General features: G+C 44.2%; 1 protein-coding gene across 1 annotated transcript; it reads left to right on the forward strand.

The window, feature by feature from the left end:
- Nucleotides 1–994: 994 nt before the first annotated feature.
- On the forward strand, nucleotides 995–16,926 carry LOC134285200 (doublesex- and mab-3-related transcription factor A2-like). The gene is made up of 3 exons (XM_062845520.1): nucleotides 995–2,048; nucleotides 15,697–15,816; nucleotides 15,896–16,926. The coding sequence occupies exons 1-3, from the start codon at nucleotides 1,738–1,740 to the stop codon at nucleotides 16,179–16,181; spliced, it is 717 nt and encodes a 238-aa protein (XP_062701504.1). The 5' UTR covers nucleotides 995–1,737; the 3' UTR covers nucleotides 16,182–16,926.
- Nucleotides 16,927–26,875: the final 9,949 nt, after the last annotated feature.

Here is a 26,875-nt window from a genome sequence, read left to right on the forward strand (position 1 = left end):
AGCTTTCTTCTAAGCTCGTAGTCTCTCTCTCTTCTCTCTTCTTGGCGTAACGTCCTCATTGGGACAAAGCCTGCTTCTCAGCTTAGTGTTCTATGAGCACTTCCACAGTTATTAACTGAGAGCTTCCTCTGCCAATGACCATTTTGCATGCGTATATCGTGTGGCAGGCACGAAGATACTCTATGCCCAAGGAAGTCAAGGAAATTTCCTTTACGAAAAGATCCTGGACCGACCAGGAATCGAACCCGTCACCCTCAGCATGGTTATGCTGAATACCCGTGCGTTTACCGCCTCGGCTATATGGGCCCTAGTATGAGTAGTATGAGTAGCTATTACGGGCGTCCTGATTTTATCGTGAACATCTTTAATAAAGTCTTAACATGCGGTGCCTGAACAGGTCTGAGCTATTTAAAGCATGTCCGAGTACACAACACTCTCAACAGTCCTGCTCAACGCACGACAGATCCAAATCGATGAGAACAAAGTAAACATTAGATTTTGCTTCTACTGTTTCACTTATTGTGGACAGTTTCAGATCTACACCTGCGACCTGCGGGAATCTACGGCCAGGAGAGCAAGTTCTCTTGAGCTTGATGGCAACAGTGTCGCGTTTCGCTTGAGACTTGAGAAAGGTACATATTGAGATCCGCCGGTGCATTTTCAAGTGCCTGATTCAAGTACCTACGGTGGTGATCAGGTAGCAGGAAGAAGTGGCTGAGATATATGAATCGAAGCAGTTTTTAGGAATGGAAACTGTCTTGAAAATGACATTATTTTACAAATTGTACTTCCTCTTGCAGGAAATATTTATCAACGGTTAAATCAAACATATATTTAATCTTACAAACTCTAACCATCTAGCTGTGTGGTAGAAAACACTACAGTAAGAACTTCAGATGAACTTGTAAACGCTACTATACGGAGAGCATTGCTAGTACCAATCGTGACATCATTTTCCTCTAACCTTTAAGATGTATACTGTACACCTGCGATAATGCTTCAAAAGAATAACATTTTTCTGGCAAGGCAAGCTATTTTTTTGGGAATCACTCAACCTGAAGAGTCATTCCACTTCATCGTCAGCGTTGAAGAAGTCTCCACTACCCACGGTAATTTATGTGGACACGCGTTCGAACTTTTTTTTTCATCCTTCTGTTTTTGTTCGTCATTCGACAGCACCACACAGCTGACATTGATTCATCTGACATTTTCGTGCGGACACTGTTTTCAACAACAATCATTCAATAGCGCTGCCCCATTATTCTGTTTGCTCTTCTGGGTAATGTTTTCTCAATGCGATTAGACAACATTTGACCATATGAGGCGACGCGAAATAAAATAGACAAATGACATCAACCCCCGAAGTGATGTCTTCACCAATTGTGAAACCATCTCCGAAAATCCAAGGGTACTCGTTATTTCCACTGTTTGACCACCATTTGAATACAACTCGAAGCCCGGTGGGAAGCGAAAACAAACCATCACAAACTTTCGAAACAAAGTGTTTCAAGCTGTTGATGACGTTTTTATTGCTACCTCGCCCATCGTTCTCGCCTTGAACCGAGTCGTTCGCTGCCATTGAATGTAAAAACTTTTTTGTTAACTTTTGTTTTATTGTCTCTCTTTCTGCACACAGGATCCAAACGGCAGCGATTGTCCACCGAAACGGACCACGACACCGGTTCCGAATCGTCCCCGAGCAGTCCCCGTCTGAAAACGGGCCTTTTCTCGCTGCCGATGAAGCTGTCTCCCACCCGCAATGGACCACCGAGTTCGCCCGAGTCGGACCTGGATGTGGACTCGGCACCGGATGACTCCGTGGCACCGGAAAATCTCAGCCTCAAAAAGGACAGCAGCACCCAGAAAAGCACGGAACGGGGCGGCAGCGGTGGCTCTCCACCGATGGGCAATGGGCTTGGGAATGGAACCGGAAGTGCTGTTAGTAGTTTGGGATTCTTGCCGTACCACCAGCCGCCACAGTATCAGCACGGGTTGGGCGTAGCCGGTTCACCTACACCGTCGCGTTCCCCGGTAGATGTTCTGCTAAGGTGAGTTGGATGAAATGGAATATTTTTTTTGGGGAAACACGGAAACATGTTTTATTAAAATATTCTATGATTAATTCTTACACTGTCAGAAAATTCACACAAAATTGATCAATTCGGTTGAAAAGCAACTATTTGAAGAGGTTATGGACAGGCCAGTAGGAAATAACTTCCGGAAGATCACAACCAACTTAATAAAACTGAATATTTATAAAAGTCCATTTTACGAGCCGATTTTATGAATGAATTTTAACAGAAAGTAGCGTCCAATAACCCGTGAAAAGCAATATCACTGTAGTACGTAGATGCTATCGACTGCTTCGAATTCACAGGGGATTTTTCGGCTTTCAGTCTGTTAAGCGATTGAAACGAAGAAAGATATTTTCGTTTCAATCGCTTAACAGACTGAAAGCCGAAAAATCCCCTGTGAAAAGCAATATCATCATCAACATTGTTGTCACTTCGTAAAATGGCTCATAGAAAACGTGTTTGAACTTTGACATTTAGATTTGATTTGAGATCAGTGTAATAGCACATAACACACGGAGAAACTGAAAAACTCAAAATTAGGTTAAAGTACCTCAATTTTGAGTTCTTTTTCATCTCCCTTTTCATGCGCTCTTTCTATTGTTGTCAGAGAGTGAAGAGAGAAACAGCAAAACTTTTGCAGTTCCATGCGTCAAGCCAACACTGAGTTTCTAGCACAGTACTCAAATTTGAGTGAATACAACCTAGTCAAAATTTCGGTTGGGTGAAAAAAACTAAAATTAGGTATTTTTTTCACATGGAAACAAGCGGGAACAACCCAACAAAAACATCGATTCTATCAACTCAAAATTGGCTTGACGCACGCAACCCCGAAGTTGGGTGGAAAGAACTCACTTTTGGGTAGTTCTGGCTAAAAAAGTTGATGCCTTTTCGATTTCGTACACTGGTATACAGGGCATCGAAATGTCAAATGCGTTATAACATTATTTCTATACTAATTTTCAGCATGTGTACCATTTTTGATTGCTGTGAAGTAAAACAAAGACCTCATAGATCTCGACTGGCAGCACGTGAAGATCTAAAATAGGCAGGGTACGAAAAACGGATCACGCAGAAAAACAAACGCTTTGTCCTAAGCGGTGCATGTCGGTAACAAAGGCGCTCCGCAACAAACGCATGTCAAGCGATGAGAGCAATAAAACAAATATCGCTTGCCGTGCGTGTACCGACATTTCGGCTTTTCTGCTGAAATTTTCGACCCACATCATCGAATTCATGAGCATTTGGACGAATTAAGACTCTTGCCATCCTCAGAGTCGAGTTTCAGTTGTAAAACAATGCGAAAATCACGATGTGAATAGAACGAGACAAATATTCCTACCGTTTTTGTTGTGAACAAACTCGGGGGCGATTTTGTCATTATCTGCTAACGAAAAAACAAAGCGTTGTTGCCGTGCCTTCTTTGTTGCCTATTTTACGCTTGCGGTGCCATATTCTGCGTACACTGAAAATAGGATATAAATTGTGATGAAACTTTGTAAACTCAAGTCAAAAATACGTTTTCTAGCCTTAAATATAAAGGACCATCGATGTTTGAAACGTGGATGTGTTATTTCGAAGATTTCAATGAAATTATGACAAAATGAATAAGCTGATTTCCAGCAGCTAGTTTTACGCATGTCTCAGATGCCAATCTTCGTTCTAGTATTCTTTGCCAAATTTGGAATACTGGTTGGATCAGATGTTTTTTTGTTTACAAAAATAAATGACAGTTCGACGCCTTTTATAAAAGATATGCCAGTTTCAAGTGCTGGAAAAGGATACAACTTTTTCCTTTGCTCCACTTGGAGTTCCACTTATGTTATGTGGTAATAGGTTATAGTAGGAGCGCAATAAGATTACGATCATGAGAACAGAACATAGCGGTGCAAGCTAGATAAGATGGTCACACCCTTACTTAACCACGTTAGCCTTCTTTATGTCCTAGTCACAGCACAGCTTTGCGCAGTCTTTTGAAAACGATCATCAACAAACTCTTTGTAATGATGTCCGCCAGTTGACCCGAAGAAATCACGTACCTGATGCCTTTATTTTGACTCTACAAAATTACGTACAAAACGGAACTCCGTGTCCACATGCTTCAACCAAACTGTTGGAGTTTTCGGCTACATGAATTCTAGGCAGATTATCCTTTAAAAAAAACCTATTGCTTGATCTTTCTCCTCGTATCGCACAACAGTCTCCTCATTTATATGGCGTGACAGAATCCCTTCGATGAATGTTCCGTTCGGTGGATTGAAGAACTCAATATCCAGAGTCCCTTTTACGTACCAGAGAATGTGCTACAAGTAGTTATTGTGTTCGTCGATAAAGACACTCTTGAAACTGGCTGAAATAATAGATGGTCAGTTCGCTGGTTGTCGTTCTTTCAACCCAGCTTGAGCCGGTTCTCCACTGGCGGCGTCAACCTGCCAGCACGTACGCAATCCCTCCAGGTTGTCTCATCTGATTCTCATTACAAAACCCGGGGGATCGTGGGGATCGTTATACCCAAAAGCTGTCGCACCTCATCGGAATTAGTCATCTCGAACTGTTTCGATTGTTTTCACTCTACTTGACTTGAAATTAAAACGTCATCGGTGTACAATACCAGCATGATTTGCTCTTTCCCGGTTCTGAGCAAGTACAGGCACTGATCATTGATGCTGCGCACGAAGCCCAATTTCTTCACGAATCGTTGGAACTTTTCGTTCTATGTTCGTCTGGTTGAGCCACAAAGTTTTCCTCCGATGGATCGCCGTTTATTGTTTGGGTGCTGTATTTTTTCAGTCTGTCGACATCTCCTCGCTTTATCTAAAACACTCGCTGAGTGGTCCTCGCTGTTGGAATCTCATCGACATAATTCACTGCACTGCGAATACTTCTTTTTCTACGAAGTTTTCAAATTTGCCTCCCAATAAACCTTCTTGCAGTACCTCTATGTCATCATTAATAGCTTCTTCCTTTTTTATTATCTACATTTGGAAGGTGAAAATCGAAATGCTGCTGATCAGTTATGATCTGTGGCATACGGTTTCTGAGGTGAAACTGGTGCCGGTGACTGCGCCGTGGTCAAAGATGACCAAAAGGCAAAAGCCTTGATAGTGCTGAATATCGAAGACAATCAGTTATCGCTGGAAAAAGATTTAAAGTCTGCGGTCGAAGTGTGGGAACGTTTGAAAAAGTACCACGAAAAGGCTATGGTGAAGTCGCGAGTGTCCTTTTTGAAGGTGCGAACATGGAGAAGCACCTGTTCACGATCGGCTATCGTGTGTGGGGCAGAAGATCCACACGGTAAAAAATCTGCACTGTGATATGAACTGATTGGCACTTGAATTCACACTACTGTTCAATCAGTTTGTTATCAATTACATATCATTTGACAAAGAACATCCAATGCCCCTTCAATTTTAATGGAACTTCACATTAATTCGTTGTTGACAATGTTTTGATTTCAAATCTAGAATAAAAAAAAAAATGTGTTCAGCCGCAGCCAGGTTCGATACCAGGACCTTCAGAGTCACGATCAACTGTTTTACCACTACACTACTTCACATCGGTTGGAGAGACGTGAATCGCAGCGAAACACTTTCTACCACCTGTCATCTATATTTACTTTCATGCCCAAAACAGTCATTACCAAATCAACAGCTGTTCACTTTGGATCGTATTGCTTTTCACAGTAGTGCAAACCGAAGGGATTTTCAGTTTATTTCTCCGGTGGGTTTGTTTTGGTCCTCAAATCAACACTGACAGCATTGCGATCTCAATGGAAAAGCATTTCTGATCATGTTGATTAGGACGTTGAATATTTAAAGGATTTTTCCCTTACATCGAGCGTGCAGAATTTTTACCGTGCAGAAATCGCTACAGGTAGCGATGGTGCACCGGAGTCTGCCGGAATCCTACAACGGACTGGTGACGGCCTTGGAGAGCCGTCTGGATGCTGACCAGTCGCTGGAATTTGTGAAGCAGCGGCTGATGGATGAGTACTACCGAGGGGTGGAGAAACGACAAGGAGTGTCCGAGGAGCGCCACGACCGGGCGCTGAAAGTGAAAAACGGAAGCAGACGAAACGGACGAACGAGGCAGCGAGTCTGCAACAACTGCTGAACACCGGGCCAGTTCCGGAGAGAGTGTCCAATGCTTCGTGAAAAAGCGTCAGCGGAAGCGGGGTCCTGGTACGTCGACAGTGGTTGCTTGAGCCACATGACCAGCGACCGCAAGTTCTTCGAGAAGATCGACGAAAAGGTGAAGCAGGAAGTGAACTTGGTGGACGGCTCAGTGATCATGTCCGCCGGTGTTGGAGAAGGCCTCCTTGAGTACGTCAATGAAGGTGGAAAAGTGAATTAAGTCGCAGTGAAGAACGTGCTCTACTTCGCGGAACTGGGCTGTGGGCTGCTTTCGGTTCGGAAGCTGGCACAGAAGGGACTGAACGTGAACTTTGTGTAGAGTAGACGAAATGCCAGATAGTGAGTTCCAGCGGGAGAGTCGAAGCCGTCGCGGACCTTCGTGGTGAGCTGTATGCCCTGAGAGTGCAGAGCGGCAACCGCCGGAGAAATGTAGCTGGGCATCCCGTTGAAGAGGAGTTTCCTGAAAAATTTTATGACTGTAATGACGAGGGACTCCAATACTAAGTGTTAATTAATTAATTCTGGATAAAAATCGGTAACTAATTAATGAGGCATGCGATTTGTATGCGGTCTTCGGCAAAGTTGTAGCTGATAGAGTAGCCTAGAAGTACCAAGGGTCAACTAACGCTCTAGGGAACTTGGGAAAATACTACGATCGATTCAATGAAAAACGTCTTTTTCCCATAGTAATTCCCATACAAACTTTGAAAGGCTTGTGCACTATCAATTTTCAATCAAATAAGCTCAAATTTTGGGAGAAGGCATAGAATCTGGTTACGAATCGAATAAGCGGTGTGGAGCAAAAACGATTTTTTGAACCACGCTAATGGACACCCTGTAATTGAATTACAGTTTAACATTATTTCATCACAGCTTGTAATCAGGCGTTTTTCAAACAAAAGTGGAGAAGTTATTCAGCAATCTTTTCTGCAAGCGCGATACAGGCTTTACAGTAGGAAGTGATCTGTGTTATATCAGCCTCATATTAAACTTGTATTCAGCTATAATAATCTGCTGCGAAGACAAAAACAAATTGAAGTGCGAGGTGCAATTATAGTTCAATCACGTTCAATCATGTTTATTAAGAGCTTTGTGGCTCTTTGTGACTATGTGATACTTGACGAAGCAGAAGCATTCGATGCAGTAAGAGGAACTTTGTGTAGTCTGTTCTGGCCATTGAAATCTTTGTGAACACTTGGTGTGATCGAAAACTTTGTGGGCTTTGTGATAGAGGAGGAGTGATGAAAGTTGGACCTTTTATGTATGTTGTGATGTTTATCATCATTTCTCTGCGCCGACCCTGCTGTAATGTATGTATATTGTTATTGTTATTGTACATAGATTGTTAGTAAAAAAACGACCGCCGCGACGAGCAAACGTATTTTGCTTTGTGCTCCCGGGTTTCTCCGCCGTACGCGAACCGAAATTCCCCGGTCGATAGTCGGTTCCGCTGGACCGCTTTGTGGACCTCCGTGGTCATTAATAATACCAATACATTCAAGTACCACATCTTTAACAGCCGCGGCGATAAGGCCGAACGTGGAGTTGGCTTCATAGTAATCAGGAAGTAGATAATGCGAGTCAGGCTCATGCACAAAAATGGTGGCAAGGGAGGGGGTTTTCCTTATTTTGGCAAAGGGCGGAGGGGCGCCTAGTGTATGGAACATAGGCAATGGGAGGGGTTTAACCACCAAACCCCTCCCCCCTTGTGTACGGGCTTGATGCGTATTATTCGGTGGAAGCCGATAATCGACCGTATCTATGTGTTGAGGACAAGCCCGTGCACAAGGGGGGGGGGGGGGGGTTTGGGTGTTAAACCCTCTCCATTACCGACGCTTTACACACTAGGCGCCCCTCCGCCTTTTGCAGAAATTGGCAAAAACCCCTCCCTTGGCGCCACTTCTGTGCACGGGCCTGGTTGAGGATAAGGGGCAAATTCTTCAACTACTATTCATATTCATATGCGCCATTTCTCTAAAAGAAAAGAATATATTAAAAAAAATTGCTCTGGCGGAACCTCTACACGATCTTTTAGAAAATCGAAATGTTCTACAAAAACGTTTTAAATATGGGTATATTTTATTTAAGAGTTGAGCACCTTGACCTTTTGAACATCGATTTTTTTTTTGGGACAGTTTATCGGAGATGCAAATGCACAGATCGGCAGAGAAAGTTTTTTTTTTTCGATCTGTCATTGGAACGGACAGCCTTCATTCCATTACCAACGATAATGGTCTGCGTCAGGCCCGGATTAAGGATTGTGGGGGCCCGGGGCCAGAGCAGATGTGGAGGCCCCTCGGAGGTACAAATGCCATGAGCAAATGTGCTTATCTTCGTTTTTGATAATGTTTAGCAAGCAAAAAGGTTTTTGTAGGGGCCCGGACGATATTGATCTCATCGGCACCGATGGTTGATCAGCGGAGGAAGCTAATGCTCTTTTGAAGAGAGAGAGACAGCGAGAATAGGCTTGGTGATCAACTCTACCAAGACAAAGTACATGATAGCGGGAAGAGACAGAGGCAGACCTAGTGATCTTAGTGCTGAGGTAGTGAGTGATTGATGGGAATGTGTTTGAAGTTGTTGAAGAATTTGTTTTATTTAGAAACACTTGTGACATGTGACAATGACGTTTCCCGTGAAGTGAAAAGGCGTTTTGCAGCTGCGAATAGGGCCTCTTACGGATTGCGTAACCAGCTCAGGTTCCGTAACTTGCAAATGCAAACGAAATTCGCTCTATATAAGATGCTGATTCTTCCGGTTGGCCTCTACGGTCACGAGACGTGGACGTTAAAGGAGGTAGACCGAAAAGCTTCCGGAATTTTTGAGCGCAAAGTGCTGTAGACAATTCGGGGTGGGAAACAAGAAAATGGAGTGTGACGCAGACGCATAAATCACTAGTTGATGCGATTATTTTGAAACGTATAAAATACGGCACACGCTATGTCTGAACCAGCAGATTATTAAAATTGAATGTACATCGGGTTTCTTTCCACCAAACATCAGCATTCAAGCTATATTTTCATTTGCAGATGGTTTTAAAATATTTTATCGGGGAAATTTTGATTTTTTCATCTTTTTTATTCTTAATCACTTAACCTAATTTACAGCTCTTTTGTCCACTAGGGTACCACGTGAGCGATTCCAATTGGACGCTGCACTTCTACTTTGTACAGCGCCTAAATGTATTCTATTATATTCTACTGTATTGAACTGGTTGCCTTCGTGCTTCTTTCATTCTTCTACCCTGTCCATGGTAGAATGATGAGCACGATGATGTTGATGTGTGGCTGCTGGTCCTTTTCCAGTCCGATTGGGGGTCCATTATGAGTCGCGGTTCGCCGATATCCAAATTCCGGGTCCGTTAGAGCTATATGCTCCGAAGAGGGTCAGGTGTCAGCTGCTCTCGGGGGGGAAGAGCAGCAGACGAAAAATTGCAAGTGCCGGGGCTGGGTTCGAACCCATGACCATCCGCTTATGAAGCGAACGTGTGGACCACTGCGCCACGGGCCCCGACAATTTTTTCATCTTTTTAGCTGTTTTTCATACAAATTTACATGAAACTCTAATTTTCGGCCAATTTCTCTCCCATACAAAATGTATGGAAAAATTTTCACCGATGGAATATTTTAAAATCTTCTGCAAATGAAAATATAGCTTGAATGCTGATGTTTGGTGAAAAGAATCCCGATGTACATTCAATTTTTATAATCTGCTGGTTCAGACATAGCGTGCGGCAGACTGCAGTGGGCTTGATACGTAGTGTGAATGTCAGAAGAAATGATAGCGAAAATAATATTCAGCAGGGAAACAGATACAGGTTGACACCTTCGTGGGCGGCTGGCTGCAAGCGGTTGAAGAAGATCTGCGATTCCTACACGTTCGGGGAAACTGGATGAACATCGCCCAAGACCGACGAAGATGGTACATGCTCGGCGTTGGAGTAAATTCCCTTTGTAGCCAACGATCAATCGTGCGTCCAGAATTTTCGCTCGGGCCAAAGAAAACTACAGCCAGATAGGAGAAGAGGGTTTAGTCACACGACTCTATCGGATGCTGTTTGACCGGAATAAATGCCAGAGTGGGACATTTTTAGGGTGCTACGGTCACACTACTGTAATCGGTCGGCCAAGGGCCCACCCGTAGAGATTCCGACGGCACACTAATTGTTATACCGAAAACTAACAAACCATGTGTATCAGTGGAATCTTGTTCAGTACTGTGCCTTCAGGGGACGGAGATGGTCAAGTAGCTCCATATTTTTCATTTCATTTATTTAGTTCACATCAAATTCATGATAATACTGAATCAACAATTTGCCGCCATAATACTCGATTTGCAGCTGCAGCTCTCCATCCTCGGTCACGCCCAACACTCGCCAGATCACGCTCCACCTGGTCCGCCCATCGTGCTCTCTGCGCTCCACGCCTTCTTGTACCAACCGGATGGTTAGCAAACACCAACTTTGCAGGGTTGTTGTCCGGCATTCTTGCAACATGCCCTGCCCACCGTATCCTTCCAGCTTTGGCCACTTTCTGGATACTGTGTTCGCCGTAAAGTGCAGCGAGCTCGTGGTTCATCCTTCTCCGCCACACACCGTTCTCCTGCACACCGCCGAAGATCGTCCTTAGCACCCGTCGCTCGAAAACTCCGAGTGCTTGCAGGTCCTCCTCGAGCATCGTCCATGTCTCGTGTCCGTAGAGAACCACCGGTCTTATTAACGTCTTGTACATGGTACATTTGGTGCGGGGGTGAATCTTTTTTGACCGCAGTTTCTTCTGGAGCCCATAGTAGGCACGACTTCCACTGATGATGCGCCTTCGTATTTCACGGCTCACGTTATTGTCAGCCGTTAGCAAGGAACCGAGGTAGACGAATTCTTCTACCACCTCGAAAGTATCCCCGTCTATCGTAACATTGCTGCCAAGGCTTGTCCTGTCTCGCTCAGTCCCACCTACCAGCATGTACTTTGTCTTAGCCGCATTCACCACCAGTCCGACCTTTGCTGCTTCACTTTTCAGGCGGGTGTACTGTTCTGCCACCGTTCCAAATGTTCTAGCAATAATATCCATGTCATCCGCAAAACAGACAAATTGGCTGGATTTCGTGAAGATCGTACCCCGGCTGTTGAGCCCGGCTCGTCGCATAACACCTTCCAGGGCGATGTTGAATAGTAGGCAGGAAAGTCCATCACCTTGTCGTAGTCCCCGTCGAGATTCAAATGAACTAGATAGTTCACCCGAAATCCTTACGCTGTTCTGCACACCGTCCATCGTTGCTCTTATCAGTCTAGTCAGCTTCCCGGGAAAGCTGTTCTCGTCCATAATTTTCCATAGCTCTGTGCGGTCGATACTGTCGTATGCCGCTTTGAAGTCGATGAACAGGTGATGCGTTGGGACCTGGTATTCACGGCATTTCTGGAGGATTTGCCGTACGGTGAAGATCTGGTCCGTTGTCGACCGGCCGTCGATGAAACCGGCTTGGTAACTTCCCACGAACTCATTTACTTTAGGTGAAAGACGACGGAAGATGATCTGGGATAGCACTTTGTAGGCGGCATTCAAAACGGTGATCGCTCGAAAGTTCTCACACATTAACTTGTCGCCTTTCTTGTGGATGGGACAGATTATCCCTTCCTTCCACTCTTCCGGTAGCTGTTCGGTTTCCCAGATCTTGACTACTAACTGGTGCAGACAGGTGGCCAACTTTTCCGGGCCCATCTTGATGAGTTCTGCTGCGATACCGTCCTTACCAGCCGCTTTGTTATTTTTGAGCTGGTGGATGGCCTCCTTAACTTCCCTCAGCGTGGGAGTTGGTTCGTTCCCGTCCTCTGCTGCACCAACATAGTCATTTCCTCCGCTGCCTTGGTCCTCCGGGCCTACATTCTCTTCGCCATTCAGGTGCTCGTCGAAGTGCTGCTTCCACCTTTCGATCACCTCACGTTTGTCCGTCAGTAGGCTCCCTTCCTTATCCCTGCATATTTCGGCTCGCGGCACGAAGCCGTTGCGGGATGCGTTGAGCTTCTGGTAGAACTTGCGTGTTTCCTGTGAACGGCACAGCAGTTCCATTTCCTCGCACTCCGCTTCTTCCAGGCGGCGCTTTTTCTCCCGGAAGAGACGGGTCTGCTGCTTCCGCTTCTGTCTGTATCGCTCCACATTCTGTCGGGTTCCATGCTGCAGCATTACCGCCCGCGCTGCATCCTTCTCCTCCAGAACCGCTCTGCACTCCTCGTCGAACCAATCGTTTCGTCGACTCCGTTCTACGTACCCGATAGTGCTCTCGGCTGCGTTGTTGATGGCTGCTTTCATTGTACTCCAGCAGTCCTCTAGAGGGGCCACATCGAGCACACCCTCGTCCGGCAACGCTGCCTCGAGATTCTGCGCGTATGCGGTGGCGACATCCGGTTGCTTCAGTCGCTCTAGATCGTACCGGGGCGGCCGCCGGTAATGTACGTTGTTAATAACGGAGAGTTTTGGGCGCAGTTTAACCATCACCAGGTAGTGATCAGAGTCGATATTAGCGCCACGATAGGTCCTGACGTCGATAATGTCGGAGAAGTGCCGTCCATCAATCAGAACGTGGTCGATTTGCGATTCCGTTTGTTGTGGTGATCTCCAGGTGTAACGATACGGGAGGCTGTGCTGGAAGAAGGTGCTACGAATGGCCATGTTCTTGGAGGCGGCGAAATCGATGAGGCGTAGGCCATTTTCGTTCGTCAGCTGGTGGGCGCTGAACTTTCCAATCGTCGGTCTGAATTCCTCCTCCTGGCCTACCTGAGCGTTTAGATCCCCTATGATGATCTTGACGTCGTGGTTTGGGCAGCGGTCGTACTCGCGTTCGAGCTGCGCGTAAAATGCGTCTTTGTCATCATCAGTGCTTCCGGAGTGAGGGCTGTGCACGTTTATTATGCTAATGTTGAAGAATCGGCCCTTGATCCTCAACCTGCACATTCTTTCGTCGATCGGCCACCAACCGATCACGCGCCTCTGCATGTCGCCCATCACTATAAAAGCTGTTCCCAGCTCACGTGTGTTGCCGCAACTCTGGTAGATGGTATGATTACCTCTAAACGTTCGCACCATAGATCCTGTCCAACACACCTCCTGCAGCGCTACGATTCCGAACCCGCGGTCCTTCAGTATATCGGCGAGTATGCGGGTGCTCCCGATGAAGTTGAGAGATCTGCAGTTCCACGTACCGAGCTTCCAATCGCAAGTCCCTTTTCGTCGCTGTGGTCGTCGCCATTGGTATCGGTTCGCATTCTTCTCTTGTTGATTTTCCGGTGCTAGTCTTTTTTACGGCTGGCTCGCAAGGCCTGACACCAACCCACTAACCCGTGCCTCTAGAGCCGACCTACTGAACCCACTAACCCAGGGAGCTGGGCTTACCTTCCCGGAAGCTACGGGTTCTGCATTGGCATTTCCTCCAACTACAGTGCTAAATAGCTAGGCTCGAGCGCCAGTCTTCGCCGGGGGTGGTGTTTTTAATGGGCGCCCAGGAGATAATATTTTACCTGAGCTTCCACCCCCAAGTAGCTCCATATCTTGGAGGAAAGAAGCGCCCGTCTAGCGAAACGGGAGTCGTGGGTTCGATTCCTACTGGAGCACGTAATTTTTTTTTCATAATTCAAGTCTCAATTTATTCATCAAATGGGTACGTGTTTCTGTCGCGTGTATGAATGTCAGAGAAACCAAACGTTGTACCCCTGGAGAGTTAATGACGGTATCCCGGTAGAAGTCTCTTCAGGAACCTGTGAGTAATCAATAAAGGAACCCTACAAGATTTCCAAGAGGAATCTTGCAACGAATCCTATAAACAATCTCGAGAGGAACCACGGTAGTAATCACTGAAGGAATCTCTGATGTAATTCATGGAGGAATCTCGAGAGGATTTCCTATAAGATCCCCGGAAAAATGTAATAGAATTTCGGAATGGGTTCCATAATGATCCTAGGGATAAATCACGGGTGAAATCCACAGTGGAATATAAGGATTAGTCCTGGAAGTAATAACGGGAGGTATTCTGTTAGAAATCCAAGGAGACATACCGGGAGGAACCCGAAAAGGAATCCCAGTAGAAATCCTCGAAAGAATCCTAGGAAAAATCCATGATATAAACCTTGGAGGAATATCTGAAAAAATCCCAGAAAGTATCGCTGCAGAAATCCCACAAGGAATTTCAGGATAAACCTTCAAAAGACTCCCGAGAGACGTCAATGAAAAAATGACAAAAAGAACCTGATAGGATCCTTGGAGGAGTCATCCATCGAAAGCTTAGAGAAATACGTTACCGAAACCCAGGGTATACAAAGAAATTACGGGAGAAATCTCTTATGGAAACCCGGGAGAATCACTGAAGCCTGGTAGAAGTTCATGGATGAATCCTGGGAGAAAGTAATGAAAGAACCTCAACTCCAAAAGGAATCCCGAAAAGTTTCATTGATGGAGTGTCGGGTGAAATCTATGAAATCCCTTATGGAAGCAATGGAGAAATGTATAAAAAATCCGGGAGACAAACCAGGTGAAATCAATGTAAGAATCCCGAAACAAATCTCTGAAAGAATGGTGAAAGGAAAGCATCTAGTCATCTTATTGAATCCTGGGAAGACTCTGCGATTGAACTCTGAAGGAATATCGGAAGGAATACTTGAATAAATTCTGGGAGGAATTGCTTAAGGAATCAGAAAAAAACATGAAGGAATCCCAAAAGGAATCCTAAGTGGAGTCCCTGGAAGAGTTTTGGAAGAAATCCTTAGAAGATTTTCAGGAGGAATAACGAGATGAATATTCACAGAAAGTTTAAGAGAAACCCATAGAGAAATATCTGGTGGAATCTCTATAAATGGGACACTGGGAAGTTATGGACTAAGTGCACTTGTCAAAAGGTGACATCAAAAATGCTCTTTGAAATTGAATATAACTAGGGAAGTGGAACCATTTCGGCTGGGCTTCTATTTTGGGCACTTTTCTGCTATAACTAAGTCAATTTTGAACAAATTGATCTAATTTTTGGATCGCTTAAATAAAATATCCAGCCGTATACAAAATTTCAAGTCAATTGATTTTGAATTGACTGAGTCATAGCAAAAAAACTGCTTAAAATAGTGACTGGCTCAAGTGGCTCGGTACCCTATCAAAATGATACTCTAATGAAAATCATAGCGGCTGAAAACTTTGCTCTTCCGGATAACATATTAAAACAACACAAAACAGTTAACATTTGACCAAAAACGTTAATATTTATGTAAGTGATCAGACAAATTTTGTAAAGACGAATCTGTTGAAAAAAACAACTACCAATTACAGTTCCCCCCTGAGGAAGACACCATCCCCGTGTCGAAACGTCGGGTGAATAAAAAAAATCGTTTTTTTAAGCCTAAGACTGCGTAGCCTATAATCTATAGAATTAGAACAACATGAATTTCAACAACCAAAAACACATATCAGTTTCATCGCGGATTTCTAACCAACATCTCTTTCCGCATTTCTTTCCAGAGTATTTCCGAATCGCCGACGGACTGAAGTCGAGCAGCTGCTGCAGCGCTACCGAGGCGACGTTGTACAAGCAATGGAAGCAATGCTCTGTGGAGATGATGGACTTCACACCACAATGAAGTGAGTATTTTTCACTAGGTAGCACAGGGTACCACCAAACCATTTCTTCCACTTTACTAACAGCAACCATCTTCCCCAGCATCCCCACTCCTTCGCCGCCCTTCTCGGTGAAATCTGCCTTCTCCCCACTGATGCCTCCGGGAGCGTTTGGAGCACCGGCCGTCAGCCGAGGATATTCTTTCCTGCAGGCTCAGGCCCATGCCAAACGATTCCTCAGTGCGCCGTACAGCGGAACCGGTTATTTGCCGACGGTACTGCAGGATCCCGAGCAGCAGCAGTCAGGCGAAGGCGGTGCCAACGGCAGTTCAGCAGCGAACGGTTCATCGTCTAATGGCGGAGGGAATTGCGGCGATGGACAAGAATAATATACATTTATTAATTTGTAGAAAGCTGGCTGATGTGATGCGATATGCCCGCACATGTAACAGAATAGCTGAAAGACATATTGACAAAAGATCGTACTTTTTTTTATTTACGTTTATCTTCAAGGAGTGAGTTTCCTTGAACAATTTTGTGTACAGCAGTTGAGAAGTAGATATCAAAGCAATCAAAATACCGCCAAACGTTTCAAGTGAGGACCTTTACATACGTAAGTAAATAGTTCAATAGTGTATCGGAGAAGCATAAACTTGTACATAGATTACCGTTGATTATCATTTTACTATCGATTAAGTGTGGTCATTTACGAGCATGCTGAAGATTGTGAATATTAGTAATTTAGTAAGGATAAATTTACCTGTTCTCCAATGATAACAAAACCTAATATCACCAACAGTATCAATCAACAATGAAAAGTATTTAGCAAATGTACAAGATCAGAACCATATGGCAACTATTCTTAAACACTTATGTGCTAACCTGTTTATGAGAATGCTATTTGTTTTTCAAGGGCTTGAAAAGCGAGTCTTTGGGAAATGAATAGCATTCAATTGTTTTGTGTATATTAAAACAAAATATAATAAATACTGATCAACCCTCACAAGAAGAAAACAACCCGAATACCTCGGGATAGAATATCAAATAAAACAAATTATGCTTACGGACAGAGTAGCCTTAAGACATTTATTCAAAAAAAAAGTGAAAGTGAAATAAAGAAGGTGCCATAATCATCCCAGAAACATGCGTTGATACGTCATTGAATATCACTACGAAAAAGGATTGAGAGAACATTCCTTGTAATACTATACAGTTCTTTCAGGTGTTTGGGCATCCATACTAGTTGGTGTGGACATTCTTCTCATGAGGTACACACGGGGAACATTTTATTTTATACAGATAAACATCATGCTTTTATACGGTATTTTATTTTCTTCTCCAAGCAAATGAGACCCGAACAACAGACACCCGAACGGTCCATATCCAGGTAGTGTGGGGTTGGCGGATACATAAAAAAATAAGAGAGAGGACTACACCCTAGACCCACTAAACAACATTCCCATTGGCGTCAAACCCTACGTCCCTCCGAGACTATCAAAAAAGCAGTGCTTCAGAGAGGGGCTTGTGCACATCGCACTCTCAAGGTCAGCTGCGTAGCCATGAAGCAACGAACATCGATGACTCGCTTTGAGGAATCCACCAAGCTAGAAATAAGGCGCTTAGCCAGCTTTCTGAGCAACCCTTACCACTCCCTTTGTCCTCAGAAGGCGAGCAAGGTTAACTCTACGCCCGCGCCCAACTGTTTTGCAAACATCAAGAACTGATGCCTACGTGCAACCAGATCTGACCTGCTGAAAGTAAGGGAATCCAGAAGGTTGCAGACAGCAGGGTCTCCACCTGCCCCGAACCCTTTCCAACCGCGGGCTCGGATCCAACCCAGTAGACCGACGCCATGACAGCACCGCTACCGGGACTTCCTCTCCGCGGCCACTTCATCGCTGTAATGGCCGATCTCGACCGCAGGGCACCGGTATGATCTACGAAGCCGACTCCGAACCCCTGGACCACCTCTTGTACCGCATCTGAACTAGCCACGCGCCACCTCCTCTGTAGCTCCCAGACGATATGGGTGACAGCGGTTGAAACGGCGTTCCAGCCAAACTCATCCCTACACATTCTCTGGACAAGATTGCCCGGAGTCGTTTACTCTCCGCATGTGGCAAGCATACGGTCACACATTGTGCGAAAACGTGGGCACACGAACAGAACGTGTTCCGCCGTTTCCTCTAAGTCTAAACCAATGAACACTGGGCATTCGGGAAAATTCGCATGCCCGAAACGGTGTAGATACTGTAGGAAACAATCAAGGGCTGAAAGAACCTGTGTCAGGTGGAATGTAATGTAACTTCCCCAAGGCGCCTATTCATCCAACTATCTACCCTCGGTATCAACCTATGGGTCCACCTTCCTTTGATGGAGCTGTCACACACGCGCTGCCATTTGACCATGAAGGCATCCTTGCAGTCCTGCATGTCCTCCCTGATACGAATGCCGATAGGCACCATACCAGTGATGACGCAGAGAGCGTCGTGTGACACCGTACGGTACGCGCTCGCAACCCTCAGGCACATAAGCCTGTAAGTACTTTCCAGCTTCCGTCGATAGCATTCAGTACTTAGCGTAGTGCCCCACGCCGGGCCGCCATACCTAAGTATGGACGTAGCAACACTAGCCAGAAGCTTGCGCTTACTGGCGTACACCACAGAGCTATTGAACATCATCCGGGACAGTGCCGCAATAGCTGTGGAGGCTCACTGATCACCGCCTGCTGCTACGACTTCCGGTTATTAACAACCGTCACCTTAGTCTTGTGGTGAGCCAGCTCCAGTTTCCTGGACCGCATCCACGCCTCCACAACCTTGATCGAGTGGTTGGTAGTCAACTTCACCTCCTTGATCGTTTCACAGTAGACTTCGAGCGTAATATCGTCGGCAAATCCGACAATCTTCACTCCCACTGGGTACTCTAACCTCAACACCTCGTCGTTTATGACATTCCATAACCCAGGATGGACCCTTGCGGGACTCCTGAGGTTCCGACCCACCTTCGTGTCGTAAACTTGTACTCGATTCTGGAAGTAACTTCTGATAATCTTGTACATACAGGTATCTGGGTATCACCAGACGCAAGAGCGTATTGGCAATAGCAGGCCAGCTGGCGCTATTAAACGCATTTCTTACATTCAGAGTCACTACTGCACAGTAGCGAATCCCCCATCTCTTATACTCAAGTGCTTTCTCGGTGGTTTTTGTAATCGAAGGGATAGCGTCTACGGTGGACCTCCCCTTCCGAAAGTCGTACTGGTTGCTTGAAAGACCATTTTCGCCCTCGGTGAACCTCAACATTCTATTGAGGATGATCTTTTCGAGCACCTTCCCCGCCGTGTCAATCAAGCATATTGGTCTATATGCCGACGGGTGGTTTCCCCGCCTTTGTCAATAGTACCAGGCTCTGCCTCTTTCAAGCTTCTGGGAAAACTCCCTCGTCCAGGCATTTTTTTTTATCCCTTACATTTATTTGGTAGGCACTCTGTGTTCATGACCGCTACTGTGCCGATTTTATAGTGTACAACAACACGGTTATGAACCAACGGAGTACAACAATGGACTATGCATAACTGCACGGTCAGAAAATTCACTCATTTTCGAGCTAAAGTGGGACAACTCAAAATTGAGTAAATTTTTTTTCCAGCGATAGCGCTGGCCCAAGTGCGAAAATCTCATCAGTTTAAGCCGTATAATATTCTTGGTGATGCGAAGAATATTATACGGCTTAAACCAGTTGGATTTTTGCACTTGGGCCAGCGCTATCGCTGGAAATGCAATTTACTCATTTTTTGAGCTGTTCCAGTTTAGCTCAGTTTTGTGTGAATCTTACTCATTTTAGAGTAACATTTTCTTAGCGTGTGGATATAGATTGGACCACGCGGTGATGTATCCACACTCTTCGTATAGTATCCTTCCCGTATGCGTATTTGCCGAACTAAAGCTTATGCGAAAACAACTTTTTTGACCTTGAATATCTATGCAAGTCTTTGATTTTCCATAAAACCCTTCAAAGGCTTACCATAGCTATATTGGAAATTTTAAAACACTCATGGAATATTTTACCTCCTTTAATCAACAACCATAATACCAAGAACTATTCAATTGGTAATAATTGGCGTAATTGGTGGGTTTGATAATTATATATCCCTACACAAATCTTGTATCTGACAATAATTGGTTTTTGCTCAATGTGTGCAGAAAAAACTGGCACTATTTACGATTTCAGATCAATAGTTCATCTAAAAATATAAAAACAGCAAATTTTATATTTTTCCTACAAACTACAATAGATAAGCTTCAATTGCTTCTAACAACACTTTTTTCCTAGTGACACCGTTTTTGAGCGGCAGCCGGTTGAAAGTGTACCGATTCTAAAGTGCGCAGGCTTTATTTGATGTTTCATCAACAATGATTTTAATCTTAATGTGAACCATCGTAATCTTAATTTGAACTACTGGCGGCAGCAGCTCGAGCAACTCACAAAACAGCCAATTGCATGCTAAACAATGAAAAATCACATGAATCTGCTAATTCTCATACCTATTTTTCATTTGGCAGTGGAATCTCAACTCAGAATGCTCGAAATTCTTTAGGAATTTGGAAACTAAATTTAGAATTTTTCATCCCCCAAGAGTAAACAAAGCAACCAATAGCGCAATCTACAGTCCAACACTAGAAGCTCACCCCCGTTTACTAGTTCAAATTTAGATTACAAATGGTTCAACTTAAGATAACATTCTTCAAGTAAGAATCACTTAAATTTGATAATTTTATGACAAATAATGCGGAATATTATTCGGTTGATCGATTCTACGATAAATAAGCTTTCATTTGACGTGTTCACATATTGCGTGTAATACAATGCATGAGCTGTGAACAGAAAGTACATTTTTGGTGCACTCGTGATTTGTGATTGTGAGTTTTTGGCTGCTATAAAAGTGCCCAGAACAAAGTATTGCGAAAAAATCAACACATAAAATTATATTGAGTAAAAACAGATTTTCATATGAAAAATGACACATTTCAAGCAAATTCAATTCGTCTTTGTTAGATAGATCAAAGTAGCTTGGTAAATTGTCATCCATTTCATTGTAGAACCAATGTTTATTTATACTGTCATCACCATTTAGGCACAATGTTGATAAGATATTGTAAATCATATAACTTTGATAGGCTTTTACGTTAACCTAAACATACACTGATGATTGACATTTTCACTATCCATACATTGAAGTGATGAAATTGAAATTAAATTGATGGAAATCAACTCCAAATCACATTTTAAGTTGAGTTCATTGACGAATTATGGATTATAAGCAAATTCAAACATTTTCGACATGGTCACTTCGATCTATCTAACAAAGACGAGTTGAATTTGCTTGAAATGTGTCATTTTTTATATGAAAATCTGTTTTTACTCAATATAATTTTATGTGTTGATTTTTTCGCAATACTTTATTCTGGGCACTTTTATAGCAGCCAAAAACTCACAATTTTGTCGAAGACGCCAAGTTTGTATCTCATCCATTTTCAAAGTTACAACTGCTTTTCCATGAAAAAAATCGTATTTTCAAAATTCAATAAAAAGCTTTAAACAAAAAAGGTACCTACAGTTTTTTCACCATAAATAGAACAAAGTACGATCTTTCTAATGCAACCGGTAGATTGAAAATCCATTTGCTCCTTTTTGAGATGTGACATTTTGAAAAAAAGTGATTTTTCGAAGAAAAATGCCAATATCTTCTTAACTATGAGAGTTAGAACTTTGAGCTCTTTGGAAAAAATATGCGTCGTTGATAGTTCTAAAAGTGCTCGGAACAAAGTATTTACGAGAAACGAACGCATTAAAAGTTATTTCAGGAAAACTGAAATTCATGGATCACCCTAACATGAATCTTTTAAAAAAATATAAGTTAGGAACCATAAGAGATAGAATAATGGTTTCTTCGGCAAACTTGCTCCAAATATGTTCTTTTACAACTTTGTAGAACATTTTGTGAACGTACATGAAACTATGAAAAAGCAGATGTTTGGATCCGCGAAACTAGAGGGACCACCCAAATTTCACAATAATGAGAAAAAAGGTCGAAAAATAAGAAGAAAGTTTCCCAAAGACACCATTTATCTAAAACTTATGGTTTAGACACAAACATTTTTGTCTTCGTAAACACGGCTCTGGACCCATTGTGCAATGCTTTTAAAGTCCATGTTATCAGGTTATATTACGGAAAGCTGCTTAACATCTTTTTCGGGACAATATTTGCCTGAAAAGTACTTCGTTTTAATGAATTTTGAAATGGTTCAAATTAAGATTTATTAATTAAGACAATATTTGCCTGAAAAGTACTTCGTTTTAATGAATTTTGAAATGGTTCAAATTAAGATTACAATTTGACTAGTTCAAAGTTTGATTTCTTACCCTATATAAATTCAAAGCTCTCATTTAATATATTGTTAGTTTTCATAGAATTCCTGTTTATTTGTAATTTGTTATTTATAATTTTATTGAAAACAATAATCTGCTAGTATACACTTTATATGAGGTCAGCATTATTGATTGAACAATAATTTCCCATAGACTGGTCAAAAGCTTATGCAAGATAACAAACGAATATAATAATAAAAAAGGAATTTATTGAAATACTCCTCGAAAGATTTCTCAGTAACCAAATGTCCAATCGAAATAAAATTTCAGTGCCTTCTAGAAGGATACTGGAGCTTTCGTTTGGTGCTAAGAGAACCCAAATCGGTTGACAGACGGCTGGGATATTTATTATAATACACTTGGTCAAAAATCTCTCAAAAGTTTAACCTGTATTACTCCCAAGTACTCTTTGAAAGATATCTCGATAACCAAATGTCCAATCCTAATAAAATTGTATAGGGTTCTACTAGGATGTTATAGCTTTCATTTGGTGCCAGGAGAACCGAAATCGGTTGACAGACGGTTGAGATATTTATTATGATACACTTGGTCAAAAATCTCAAAAAGTTTAGTTGTATAACTCCTAAGTACTCTTTGAAAGATATCTCAGTAACCAAATGTCCAATCGAAATTAAATTTCAGAGCGTTCTACTGGGATGCTGTAGCTTTCATTTGCTGCCGAGAGAACTCAAATCGGTTGACAGACGGCTGAGATATTCATCAATATGCTAAATGTCCAAAATCTCTCAAAAAGCTAACCCATATGACTTCAAAGTACTCATCGAAAGATATCTCGGTAACCAAATGTCCGATCGTAATAAAATTCAATAGGGTTCTACTAGGATGTTATAGCTTCCATTTGCAACTAAGAGAATCCAAATCGGATATCGGATGGCTGAGAAACGTGCGTGACTTTTTTGTAACATACGCACACACACACAAACACACACACACACACACACACATACACACACAGACATTTGCTCAGTTGGTCGAGCTGAGTTGATTGGTATATGAGACTCGGCCCTGCGGGCCTCGGATCGAAAGTCGGTTTTTCGAGCGGTATTTATACCCTTCTTATGGGTGTAAAAAGGGTAAAAATGCTTTTCCTACATACATTCCGTGATATTTTTGCTACTGTTTATTAAGCTCCAATATTACAAATATTATGTATTTGATGCAATTGCATTTTCATGTATAACTAACATGTGTAACCAAATATGATCATAAAAAATCTGTTGACAGACGGCTGAGAAATTTATTATGATACATTTTATCAAAAATCTCTCAAAAGCGTAAATTTCATTACTTCTTAGTACTCGTGGAAACAAAATGTCCAAACGGCATGAAATTTAATAGCATACTACTTGGATGCTGTAGCTTTCATTTGATGCTGAGAAAACTCAAATCGATTGACACACGGCTGATTCATTTATTATGAAGCATTTTGTCGAAGACCTCTTAAAAAGTTAAGTTGTATTACTCCAAAGTACTCCCCGAAAGATATCTCGGTTACAAAATGTCCAATCGGAATGAAATTCAAAAGCGTTCTTCAAGGGTGCAGTAGCTTTCGTTTCGGGCCTTAAGAACCCGAATCGGTTGATAGACGGCTGAGAAATTTATGGTGATACACTTTGGCAAAAATATCTAAAATAATTAAATTGTACTACTCCCTAGCACTGTTTGAAAGATATCTCGGTAACCGAACGTCCAATCAAAATAAAATTCAATAGCGTTCTACTAGGATGTAGTAGCTTTCATTTGCTTCCAAGAGAACTCAAATCGGTCAACAGACGGCTGAGAACCGTGACTGACATTTTTTTGAAACATACATACACACACACACACACACACACACACACACACACACACACACACACACACACACACACACACACACACACACACACACACACACACACACACACACGTGGTCGCCAAAGTAAACGGGGTCTTCTTCTGTAGCTGTTATGCGCCTCCGCGGTGGCCGATCGAGCAGTTCACGCAAATGCTGGACCGCTTAACGACCGTGCTAACAGGGCGAAGGCCGGTGGTAATAGCGGGCGACTTTAATGCCTGGGCCGTGGAATGGGGAAGCCGTTTCACGAACCAGCGGGGTCAGATCCTGCTAGAAACTCTGGCCATCTTAGATGTCGACTTGGCTAATGTCGGTACCAAGAGTACCTTTAGTCGAAACGGAGCGGAGTCAATTATTGACGTGACCTTTTGTAGTCCTGGCCTAACAAGTAGTTCGAACTGGAGAGTAGATGATGGCTACACTCACAGCGACCACCTGGCGGTTCGCTACAGTATCGACTACAATAACAGCAGACAGCGGATAGAAGAAGAGGCGGCTAGGCCAAGGCCAAGCCCTCGCAGGTGGAAGACATCATACTTCGACGAAGGGGTATTTAGGGAGGCGCTCCGCCGTGAGCGAAACTTAATCGGTTTAGACGGCGACGAGCTGGTAGCGATGCTCTCACGTGCGTGTGATGCGACCATGCCTAGGCGAGTCCACCCTAGAAATGGGAGGCCACCGGCTTACTGGTGGACCGACGCGATTGCGGACCTGCGCCGCGCCTGCCTACGGGCTAGGCGGCGGATGCAGCGAGCACGATCAGAGGAAGAGCGAAACGAACGGCGGGTGGTGTTCGCCGCTGCAAAAGCCGCGCTTAAGACCGAGATAAGAGCAAGCAAAAAGGCCTGCTTTGAGGGTCTCTGTCAGAGTGCCAATACGAACCCGTGGGGTGATGCCTACAGGATCGTTATGGCCAAGACGAGAGGTGTGATGGCTCCTACAGAGCAATCTCCAGAGATGTTGGAGGGGATCATTGGAGGACTTTTTCCGCGTCATGATCCTAACCCTTGGCCTCCTTTCGTAGGACAGCCGGGGACTGGGGCTGGCGATGAGGAGAGGGTCACCGATGTGGAACTTGCGGGGATAGCTAAGTCCCTTAGCGTAGGTAAGGCCCCAGGTCCGGACGGAGTTCCGAACCTGGCCTTAAAAGTAGCTATTGCAGAGGCTCCCGAGATGTTCAGGTCTGCTATGCAGAAATGCCTGGACGAGGGAGTTTTCCCAGAAGCTTGGAAGAGGCAGAGCCTGGTACTATTGCCAAAGGCGGGGAAACCACCCGGAGACCCGTCGGCATATAGACCAATATGCTTGATTGACACGGCGGGGAAGGTGCTCGAAAAGATCATCCTCAATAGAATGTTGCGGTTCACCGAGGGCGAAAATGGTCTTTCGAGTAACCAGTACGGCTTCCGGAAGGGGAGGTCCACCGTAGACGCTATCTTGTCGGTTACAAAAACCGCCGAGAAAGTACTCGAGCCTAAGAGGAGGGGAATTCGCTTTTGCGCGGTAGTGACTCTGGATGTAAGGAATGCGTTTAATAGCGCCAGCTGGTCTGCTATTGCCGATGCGCTCTTGCGTCTGGGGATACCGGAGTACCTGTACAAGATTCTCGGAAGTTACTTTCAGAATCGTGTACTAGTCTACGACACGGAGGTGGGTCGGAAGTGCTTTCACATAACCTTAGGAGTCCCGCAAGGTTCCATCCTGGGTCCGGTGTTATGGAATGTCATGTACGACGAGGTGTTGAGGTTAGAGTATCCAGTGGGAGTGGTGATTGTCGGATTTGCCGACGACATTACGCTCGAAGTCTACGGTGAAACGATCGAGGAGGTAAAGTTGACTACCAACCACTCGATCAAAGTTGTGGAGGCGTGGATGCGGTCCAGGAAACTGGAGCTGGCTCACCACAAGACAGAGGTGACGGTTGTTAACAACCTGAAGTCGGAGCAGCAGACGGAGATCAGTGTAGGAGACTGTACTATCCTGTCAAAGCGCTCCGTCAAACACTTGGGCGTGATGATCGACGATAAGCTTACCTTCGGTAGCCACGTCGATTATGCCTGTAAAAGAGCCTCCACAGCTATTGCGGCACTGTCCCGGATGATGTCCAATAGCTCTGCGGTGTACGCCAGTGAGCGCAAGCTTCTGGCTAGTGTTGCTACATCCATACTTAGGTATGGCGGCCCGGCGTGGGGCACCGCGCTAAGTACTAAATGCTACCGACGGAAGCTGGAAAGTACTTACAGGCTTATGTGCCTGAGGGTTGAGAGCGCGTACCGTACCGTGTCACACGACGCTCTCTGCGTCATTACTGGTATGGTGCCTATCAGCATTCTTATCAGTGAGGACATGGAGTGCTTCGAAATGCGCGGCACAAGAGGCATACGCAGGACTGTCAGGATGGCCTCTATGGTCAAATGGCAGCGCGCGTGGGACAGTTCCACCAAAGGAAGGTGGACCTATAGGTTGATACCGAGGGTAGATAGTTGGATTAATAGGCGCCATGGGGAAGTCACATTCCACCTGACACAGGTCCTTACAGGTCATGGTTGCTTCCGACAGTATCTACACCGTTTCGGGCATGCGGATTCTCCCGAATGCCCAGTGTGCAATGGTTTAGAGGAAACGGCGGAACACGTTTTGTTCGTGTGCCCGCGTTTTCACACATTGCGTGACCGCATGCTTGCCACATGCGGGGAGGACACAACTCCGGACAACTTGGTCCAGAGGATGTGTAGGTATGAGTTTGGCTGGAACGCCGTTTCAACGGCTATTACCCACATCGTCTGGGAGCTT

The sequence above is a fragment of the Aedes albopictus genome, chromosome 1 (genome assembly GCF_035046485.1).
Source record: "Aedes albopictus strain Foshan chromosome 1, AalbF5, whole genome shotgun sequence".
Taxonomy (NCBI): Eukaryota; Metazoa; Arthropoda; class Insecta; order Diptera; family Culicidae; genus Aedes; species Aedes albopictus.

What these genes read in the sequence shown, in the direction of transcription:
- LOC134285200 (XM_062845520.1), top strand. Translation starts at nt 1,738, where the DNA reads ATGAAGCTGTCTCCCACCCGCAATGGACCACCGAGTTCGCCCGAGTCG. An exon ending in CCGGTAGATGTTCTGCTAAG is followed by an intron (nt 2,049 to 15,696) that starts GTGAGTTGGATG and finishes ATTTCTTTCCAG; the next exon opens with AGTATTTCCGAATCGCCGAC. An exon ending in GGACTTCACACCACAATGAA is followed by an intron (nt 15,817 to 15,895) that starts GTGAGTATTTTT and finishes CATCTTCCCCAG; the next exon opens with CATCCCCACTCCTTCGCCGC.